General features: G+C 53.7%; 1 protein-coding gene across 4 annotated transcripts in view; it reads left to right on the forward strand.

Annotated features, from left to right (window-relative positions):
• Positions 1-9,418, forward strand: part of ATP6V1C2 (ATPase H+ transporting V1 subunit C2) — a 51,534-nt gene extending 42,116 nt beyond the window's left edge. For 2 of the 4 annotated variants that reach the window (XM_061168508.1, XM_061168509.1), the window contains exons 9-11: positions 68-160; positions 273-366; positions 2,769-3,617. In XM_061168508.1, coding sequence (XP_061024491.1) covers positions 68-160; positions 273-366; positions 2,769-3,362 — 781 coding nt within the window. In that variant the 3' untranslated portion in view covers positions 3,363-3,617. Of the gene's footprint in view, positions 1-67; positions 161-272; positions 367-2,768; positions 3,618-3,726; positions 3,825-8,740; positions 8,874-9,148 lie in introns of those variants that run through there. The other 2 variants (XM_061168511.1, XM_061168510.1) reach the window with 2 other exon arrangements.
• Positions 9,419-9,642: the final 224 nt, after the last annotated feature.

Genomic DNA, 9,642 nt, shown 5'->3' on the forward strand with positions numbered 1-9,642 from the left:
CAGGCTCCTTCGGCCCAGCTCCGGGGCCTGCTGGTGGGTCCAGTGAACAAACGCTTCTCTCCCACAGGCTGATAGCTGAGGACAACGAGGGCGGCCTCTTCACCGTGACTCTGTTTCGAAAAGTGATTGACGATTTCAAAACCAAAGCCAAAGAGAATAAGTAAGGGCTGGCCTCGGTGGGTTTCCCCGGGTTTGGTTTGTCTCCACTGGCGGCGGGTCTCTGCTCTGACTGGAAGCTTCTTAGCGAAAGCCTCTCGTTTGCTTGTCTTAAGGTTCACTGTCCGTGAATTTTACTATGATGAAAAAGAAATTAAAAGGGAAAGGGAAGAGATGACCAGATTGCTGTCGGATAAGAAGCAACAATACGTGAGTAGTCTATGATACAGGCCTGGAGGATTTTCTTGAAGGCGTTGGGTGGTCCCGCCTGTGCACCCAAGGCCTGGAGCAGAAGGGCCCCGCCTAGTCCCAACACCCCACGCCCGACGTCCCTACTTGCCCCGTGCACACTCCTGGGGCTGCCAGACAGGGTCTGGGGGAGGGTGACAAGCACCGGTAACCTGGAGGTGACACATGAGCCGTGAGCCCTGCTGTAGGAGATCTCACCGAGCCCAGCACTGCCCTCCGGGAAGGAACTCTTAGCTCCATTCTGCGGAGGAGAAAGGCTCTGAGAGGTGAACGAGCACTGGCCCTGGGACAGGACCCCACCTGCCCCCTGGGGTCGAGCAAGGCTGTCAGGGCTCCGGGCAGGAGCGCCTGTGCTGAGAGTGGCAGGGCCGCCGCCTTGGAGAGTGCAGCCAGCCGTCACCCGAAGCCCTGGTCCGTGTGATGTCCAGGCGTGCTGTGACATCACCGTCACCAGCACCTGTATGTACCTCCCCGAGGCTTTTAGCAAAGAGTGGGTGCTTATCCTAGAGACTTCCAGCCACAGCCACTCAGGACCTTCTCATATGTGAGGGCAGCTGAGCTCAAGAGAGAAAAACAGATTTTCAGTTTTGCAATGTGAATGGCGTAGCCTTGAGAAAGTCGCTCTGTAAAATGGGCACCTTTGGGATTCAGCATCCTCCAGCTCAGAGCGGGGCTGAGCCAGGGGGGGATGTTTTCAGGTCCCCTGCCCTACAGTCCCCCCAGGGAGGGTTCTCAGAGAAACTTCCAGTTCAGCCTCTAGAGTAGAGAGGAAGGGAGGGGTGAGGAAAGTTGGTGTGTAAACATGAAGCTGTGAGTGTGTGTTTGGGTGAAGAGCCAGTGCCCCCCGTGGGGCTGTGCCTGTGCCCCGGGCCTCCTCTTGCCTCGGGCTGGGGGATTCTGTACATCCCGCCTGACCTCTCTGGGTCCGTGGCCTTTGCACAGGGACTGCAGACACCTGGCCCCATCAGGAGTGAGAACCAGCCACGGGGCCCCGGAAATGGGGTCCCCAGAGCCCCACTGGATGGACCCATCCCCCTCTGAGGAGGAAATGGGAACTGATCATATAAAACTGCCTGTGAGGGATTTCAGCCCTTCTCTCCCCGAGGAGAAAGGCACGCGCGCGCGCACACACACATATGTGTGTGGACATGTGTGTGCACGCCAAGGGAACACACACTTTTTAGATCCACAATCTGTCGGGCTTGGGCCAAGGCTCCGGGGCCCTTCCTGAGACTAAGGACTGAGCTGGAGCCCTATGCCCCTGGCCTCGGACCCGACTCAGCAGGCAGGAAGGATGCTCACCAGCAAGAGCTGAGATCCAAAGGGTTTCCTCCTTCACCTGAGCTCGCCCAGAACCCTAATATCCCAAGAAGGTTCCAGCCTTCTCTTTAGCTGAGCCCTTTCCCCGCTTGCTTTAGTCCTGGCCCGAGCCCCCCAGGGTGTCTCTGGAGGGAGCTAGATGGTGGCACCTTTCACAGGTGACCAGGGCGAGCCTTTGGCACCCACCTCCGCGCTGGCACAGACCCCCTGGGGATCAAGGTGATACACCCGAGCCCAACGCCTGCGCCTCTGTCTCAGGTTGCTCGCTGGCATGTTTTCGCGTGGTGTAGATTTCCGCTCCCTGGTTGCCCCGGGGATCCCTGTCCGCTCTCCGTGGAGGGGAAGCGGAGCTCCGAAGGACAAACTAACTTGGGAACTTGTAGTTCCCTGCGAGGCTCTTGCTGGGTGCCAGCGAGCAGGGGTCAGCTGGGGTCAGGCCTACCCCGGCTTCTTAAGAATCTCTTTCCCTCTTTAGCCTTTTTGGAGGTGCATAGGACCAGCATCCTGCGTCTGTCCTTTTGTTACCTAGGTCCTGGGTGTCAGTTCCCTTTGAGAGCACAGGATGGGATTTTCCCGCTTTTTGCACCTGTCTGCAGAGAAAGATGATAAAGGGTCGAATGTGTCCTAACAGCACACCTGACCAGTTTTCTGCGTGTAACATGCTTAAGTGCATCCTGACGGCCAAGGAGGCTACTGTGAGCTGGACTTGGGAGAGGCACCCTGACTCAGCCCAGACAGCCCGGAAGGCGGAGCTGGTTCCACAGACGTTCCAGGGAGGGGGAGCTCCTGGCCGAGGCCAGGCCGAGGGAGGGGCTGTGGGCTCTGCCCCTGGAATCTGGAACCCGAGGACGTTAACACCCCCACCCTGGAGGGGGAGTGCCAGCGGCACCGGCGCACCTCCAGTCCAACCAGCGCGCAAGTCCCGAGGGTGGGCCGGCACGCCTGAGCCCGCCGTCAGGTGCTTTTCAGGCCGTGAGAGTGATTTCTGTTTGTTTGTGATGCATGTTTGCTGAAAGATTAATAAATCATTTCTGTGCCTTTAGCAAACTTCCTGTGTTGCTCTTAAAAAGGGATCATCCACCTTCCCGGACCACAAGGTTAAGGTAACCCCGCTAGGGAACCCTGATAGGCCCGCTGCGGGGCAGAACGACAGAGAGAGAGAGAGTGAGGGCGAGGGTGAGGTAAGCAACCCCCCGGGAGCCCTGGGGTTCCCCGGCTCGCATGTCCTCGCCCGCGCAGGCATCTTTGGAGAAAACAAATCCTTGCGTTTCCTGTTATCTACTACGGCTTTTGAGGTCTTAAATTCAAGGATTCCAGAATCATGCCTTCCTCCTAATCTGCAGGGTCTCTTGGGAGCTGCCCCTCCCCCTCCCCCTCCCCCAGCAATGATTGGTGCTTGCTGGCCAGGGTGCCTTTGTCCTGGCTGGCGGTGGCTGGAGCTGGTGATGGGGCAGGTCCTGGCTGGGGGATGGTGGTCGGGCAGCTCAGCTCTCTTCCCCTGGGTGCCCACCCCTGACCCACCCCTGACCTTTGCGGGCATCCCAGGAGGACCAGCCATACCAGCATTAGCGATAGCGGCTGTGGCCACGTGCAGTGGGGCTGTGAGGAACCCCCTGGAAGTGGCGGCTGGTGGATGATGCCAGGACTTGGGGTGGAGCCTTCGAGAAGGGGGGCTCCTTGGCGGCACAGTGTCAGCCAGAAGCTTCCTGGCTGTCTGCTGAAAGCCCCGAGGTCAGGGGCCGCCTGGCCCCCTGCAGCCCGGTTGGTGATGGCCCCATGCATGTGCCGGGTGGCTGGCCCACTGAGCCGCCCCAGCGCCAGGTGCCCTGGAGAACGTGGGCCTGGGCCTCACCCTGGCCTCGTCCGACCGACTCGCTGCTTCTGCTGGCCCCTGGGCATTTCTTCTCGGCTCGGGGCTTGCTCTGTCAAAGCCCACGTCCTTTGTTGGCCGGGCGTCGGGTGGAGTGGCCGGGAGGGGTCACCGCACTCCTGTCCCTACAGGGCCCGCTGCTGCGATGGCTCAAGGTGAACTTCAGCGAAGCCTTTATTGCCTGGATCCACATCAAGGCACTGAGAGTGTTTGTGGAGTCTGTGCTCAGGTGCGTGGACGAGATGCCGCCCTGGGCTGTCCTGCGGTGGGAGGTGGGGCGTAGCCAGCTCTGGGGCCACCTGGGCTCTGCCACCCCCCTTCTGGCCCCTCCAGCCTCCTCTGGGACATGCCCTGGCTTTCCTGCCCTCTTCCTCTGCAACTCCTGGCTCTTGGCAACTGGCTTAGGGTTTCCTCAGTCAAATAAACCTTCCCTCAGCCTTGAGGGCCCCTGCTGTCCGGTGCTCTGTCCCTTTCCTGCCAGTCATGGGGCTGGTGTCCTGCTCCGCCCACCCCCTCTGTGCAGCCCACCAGGGGCCAGTGGCTCCTGGAAGAAACACCAGCACCGACCGTCTCCATCCTTGACCTTTGAGGCCTAACCCTCAAGGCAGCACAAAAAGTAAAACCCAAACCAAACCGAACCAACAACAGCTAAACTTATTTTACCTTTTTTTTTTTTTAAAACAAATGCAAAATAGGTTCACTATTTTGTAGAAACTATAGGTAATCCCAAAGAGTGAATAAAAAGCACCAAGAGGAAACACTGCTAACATGCTGGTGTGCTAGCATCCTTCAGATTTTGGGGGTTTGTTTCTTTAAATTTGCAGATATGCATAATTTTTTAAACTTTTTATTTTATATTGGACTATAGCCGATTAGCAATGTTGTGATGATAGTTTCAGGTGCACGGCAAAGGGACTCAGCCATACATATGCATGTATCCATTCTCCCCCAAACTCCCCTCCCATCCAGGCTGCCACATAGCATCGAGCAGAGTTCCCTGTGCTATACAGTAGGTCCTTGTTGGTTATCCCTTTAAAATATAGCAGTGTGTACGTGTCAATCCCAAACTCCCTAACTATCCCTTCCTCCCACCCTTCCCGCCTGATAACCATAAATTCATCCTCTAAGTCTGTGAGTCTGTTTCTGTTTTGTAAATAGGTTCATTTGTATCAGTTCTTTTTCGATTCCGCAGATATGCATAATTTTTACAAAATTTTTACAAAAATGGAATCAAACAGGAAATATTTGTTGAAGGTTGCTTTCTACTGTGTCTGAACATATCCCGTGTCCTGAACTATGGGGGGGTCTTGGCAGCACTGCTCATGGCCGCTGCCCCCTTCTCCCAAAGCTTGGCCTGCTCTGGCCTGCAGGCTCCAGTGCCCCTCGGCCCCTCTGGGGTGGTCTTGCTGGGGCCCTTCCGCCAGGCTGACTGCCCTGCTCTCTCTTTCCTGCCCAGCCTTCCTAGGTCTCTGCTGCCATTCACTTCCCGAGCGGCTTCACTGGATTCCTGACTCATCTTCCCTCCCGCTCCCTTCCTCCTGATGCCCGTTTCTACCAGTGGCCTCAGGTCCTTCCCCAAACTTCAGGGCCCGCTTGGACACCTCCGCTCCCTCATCCTCACGTCCTTCCCCCCTCCCTGCACCTCAGGCACCCCTGACAGCCCTCCATCCTGCCTTTGCTTTCTCTTCCACCATCTCCCGCCCAGCTGCTGCTTGGTCCCCTGCCTCCCGTTCATCCTCCACGTGGCTGCCAGTGTGGTTTTGTCCAAATACAGACCGGGTCTGATGGTGGCTCCTCATCCTCTCAACCATCTCAGACCCCTGTAATGGCAAGGATTGTGGCACTGGGCTGAAGGGCACACTCAAGATAACCCGGAGTGTTCCAGCCATCGACAGTAGAGACGGGCCCCAGTCTGTCCCTGCTCACCTTGAAAATCAGTGGTTCTCAGGCCCAGTGTGGCAAAGCCTGCCCATCCTTACAGGATGCCCATTTTGCTCAAGTGAGAGATCGAGATGGATGTCCCTAATATCTTGTTTAAGCTCGGTAAAACTGAGTATATGCAAAAATAATTCTTTTCAAAACTATCAATGTATGACATTTTAAAAAACTGTACTTTTTATTTCTCCTGAATAGTTGTAATACATGAACACTGTAAAAAAAAAATTCAAGTTCAGAAATACGTGCTGTGCAAAGTAAGTTCCTCGCTGTCTCACTGCCCATAGATCATCCCAGTTAATGGTTTCAAGACTCTTCTCATCCCCCAACTGTCATCATTTATACTTAATGTTCTGCAACTTGCTTTTTTCATCTGCTTTGCATTATAGTCTTATCAGTATGCATAGAGATACTCGCTCCTTCTTAATGGCTTTTTCATATTCCATCGTACGGAGAGAGCATATGCTAAGAAAATAGATGTTAAACCAACAAGTTGATTAGAGCAGACAGGTAAAGTTCGCCTGTTTCTTGATCCTCCGACCCCGCACAGGTCTTTTCCCCCGGTTCGCACTTGTTGCTGTGTCTTTTCTCAGAGCTGGTTTTGTCCTTTTTCCCTACCCTGAGAGCTGGAGGGGAGGGCTGGGGTGACTTGGCCTCTCTGCCTGTCACCCAGCCCAGAGTCAGACAGAGAGGAGCTGCCCCACGTTTGTGGCCTGAATCAAAGAGAAGTGGACCGGCCCTCAGCTGAGGAAGTGCTGGTTCATTCTCAGGGTGAATTGAATCAGGGGCTCAAATCACCCAAGGTGAGAATGGAAACGGGCCCTGCGTGAGTGGTGGGGCCATGGTGAGACTGGAGAAGCCGGTAGCTGGGTCATTAGTCTGGATCTTGGGAGAAGTCTAGTGGGGAATGGATATTAGGGAATCACCAGTGATGACTGCTGTGTGTGGATGGGTTCACCTACAGAGAGTCGCTTAGAGGGAATGTACCAGCATTTAAGGAGTGGAAGCAAAGAAGCCTGTGTGGATGTCAGAGGCCGGAGGAGGGAGAGATGGGTGAGTCAGGGAACAGAAGGTGAAGGCTTTGGCTGCCTCTGGGATGGGGCCGCTGGGAGGTCGTTGGTGTGGGCAGCTTGAGTGTAGTGGCTGAAGGATGCTCGGGTGACATAGGACATTGGATGCTCTCGAATGTGCGGTGAGAGCGGGAGGGAGTTGAGGGGATTTTTATTTTAAACAGGGCACGATGGTGCCGTGTTAAAGGGGAGGGTGGTGGCTGCAGTAGTCTCAGCACGGAGGGTGCAGGTGGCGGGCTCCCCACCAGGGGGCCCGCAGGGGAAGGAGGCTCCTCTCCTGAGGCGTCCAGGAGGGGGCAGCAGGGGGGCGGCCTGGAGGAGAGAGGAGCGGGGAGAGCCGACCCGCCGTTCCTGGAAAGCGTGTTCTGAGCAGGATGAGGAGGTGGCCACTTATACGGACCTGGAGGGAGGGCTAGCAGGGAAAGGACTGGAAGGGTCTGGGGAGAATGTGCAAACCCTGAAACCAAGAGGGGGGTGGGCTGAGAAAGGGGCCCAGGGCGCGGAGGCTGGATGAGGGGGCGGGGAGCATTCATTCACCCGGTACTGATGGGGTGCCTGTTATCCGCCATGCACTGGGGATACGTGAGTGAACAAGACAGATGCAGACCTCTGCCTGCAAGGAGCTCACAGGCTGCTCAGGGGAGGAGAGCTCAAAAGACGGCGTCCTTGTTCAGGAGAAGGATAACTTCCAGAGCAACCTGGTGATGAATGCGGTGGGATGACCAGATCGGAGGGTGGCAGAGGCAGGTTCTGTGTCCGGGTAGCAGAGTGATGGTCTAGCAACTGCATCTGGGAGCTGGAATGCCATCTCCTGGCATACATGTTGCCTGGGCTGTGAGATTGGTGACCGTCGCCCTTTGAGAAGGCTGCAGACTTCCCTGTAGTAAGCGGGTAGAGCTGCGCTGGTGAGGTCGAGGGTGTGGGGTGGGTTTCCAGGGCACTGGGAGCTCGGGGAGGAAGTTCAGGAGGGAAGGCAGGGCGAGGGTAGCTGCTTGTTCGGGTGATGGGGGCTCCGGAAGCACGACGACCCTCTGCTCATTGTCCTCTGGGTGACCAGAGCTTTGGTGACAAGGAACAAAGAAGGAATGAGGGCGGTCAGCTGGGCCATCCTCTCACCCACCATCTAGCCCAAGTGCCCCCGCCAGCCCTGCCAGCATCTGCCGGCCTCTGTGGCCCTCGCCTCTTGGGTTTGGCAGGGCCCCGCTCACCCAGTGTTCTAAGGCAACGGGACTAGGTACGTCTTATGCTTGGTTACAGTGAAGCAATTACAAATGGCCCTTTCACGTATTTACTTCACCTTTCTGCAGATCCACTAGGAGACCTCAGGACTTTAGTGAACACTTTGCACCATTAGCAGCCAGAAATGAGGACGGGAAAGCCAGGGGCTAGTTTATGGGCATTGACTGTGAAATTAAAACTAAGTAATACTAACAGGTCAGGCAGTAAAAGGGCATCTTAAGGCCAGCTTTCACATGCTGGGCTCGGGCGTGAAGAAGCACAGGTGGTTAAGTATTGAACATCCAAGCGTTTGCTCCCTGGTAGTATATATTATGTATTTTAAAAACACTGAGAATCACAAAATGCGTGTTTACTGTTTATGTAGTACTCAGTGTAAATATTTTAAGTGTTTTGAGATACCACCACAGGAATAGCTGCCAGCAAGTGGTTTCAAAGGTACTCGTGCATACAGAGTCCATTTAAAATCCTTTCTGTCCACCCAAAACTCAGCAAAAGGAATTCACAATCTTGATAAACTAGATTTGCGTGTGTGTGCGTGTGCTGGTTTTTTCAGTGGAGAAAAGTATGTCAGCTAAGCTGGGTTTTAGACAAAGGCTCTGGAGTCAGAATATTTAGTCAAACAGCCTCCCTTCAACTTGACCCCTCACCACCTGATGATCACACACACCCCGGAGACCCCTTGGCTCTTTATAGTCAAAAAACTGTCACTATATCAGAAGTGGGTGAGCATATTCTAGAGATTTTTCCATGCACAAAGATCTAGCAATTAGTCTCACTTCTGACCCCAGACATTCCACTCGAGTTTTCTTTTCCTGAGCTACGTTGCCTCGTTTTTCATTCTTACTACAGCGTCAGGTTCATTTTACCCATATTTGCAGTAACTCCTCTACACTTTGAACAGGTATGGATTGCCAGTGAACTTCCAGGCGGTTCTCCTCCAGCCTCATAAGAAGTCATCCACCAAACGTTTAAGAGAGGTTCTGAACTCCGTCTTCAGACATCTGGATGAAGTCGCAGCCACAAGTATATTGGATGTAGGTATATTATCCAGAAAGAGCTGCCTTTCTACAGTAAGGTCAGCCTCTCCACATGGGAGGTACTTTCCAAAAGTGGTACCTGCCAGACTGTTAGGAAAATCTACACTGCACAAAGGTGAAAGTTTAACAAGAGGCTGTGTGTGTGTTTGGGGTAGGGGGCGGACTGTGGGGCAGAAAATACAGTCAGTCAATGCCCAGGGAGCTTTCCTCAAACAGAAAAGTAAAACAAGAAACGAGTTTATGCACTTAGAACATGACCATGTCTTTTGTAGCCATCCGTGGAGATCCCTGGATTGCAACTCAGCAACCAAGACTACTTTCCTTATGTCTATTTCCACATCGACCTTGGTCTTCTTGACTAGAAACATGAGCCGGCACCGCTAAACTTGCATATTTGTGCAAATTACCACAGACGCTTCTTTTCTTTAGCCAGAGAAGAGTTCAAGTATCCTACAGAATTTAAATTTTTAGAGAAATTGCTCACAAAAATTAGTTACAGTTGTATTTATTTTTTTTAAGTTACAATAAAGAAATGTTCTCAATCCTTTGAATTGTCTCTTCATTTACATTCTAACATAATTCAAAACTTCCCTTTTCTGAATGTTTTACATAAATGGGGACTTCCTATAAATTGCTAACCTGCCGCTTATTTCACATCTTAATGGACATTTTGTGAGGGTTTAATAATAGCGTATTAAAAACCTTGGGCTAACTGTATAACCAGCTGTATACCCTAGTAGTCGCTGGTGATGGCCCAAAGACAAAA

Source organism: Eubalaena glacialis, chromosome 14 (genome assembly GCF_028564815.1).
Source record: "Eubalaena glacialis isolate mEubGla1 chromosome 14, mEubGla1.1.hap2.+ XY, whole genome shotgun sequence".
NCBI classification, from domain to species: domain Eukaryota; kingdom Metazoa; phylum Chordata; class Mammalia; order Artiodactyla; family Balaenidae; genus Eubalaena; species Eubalaena glacialis.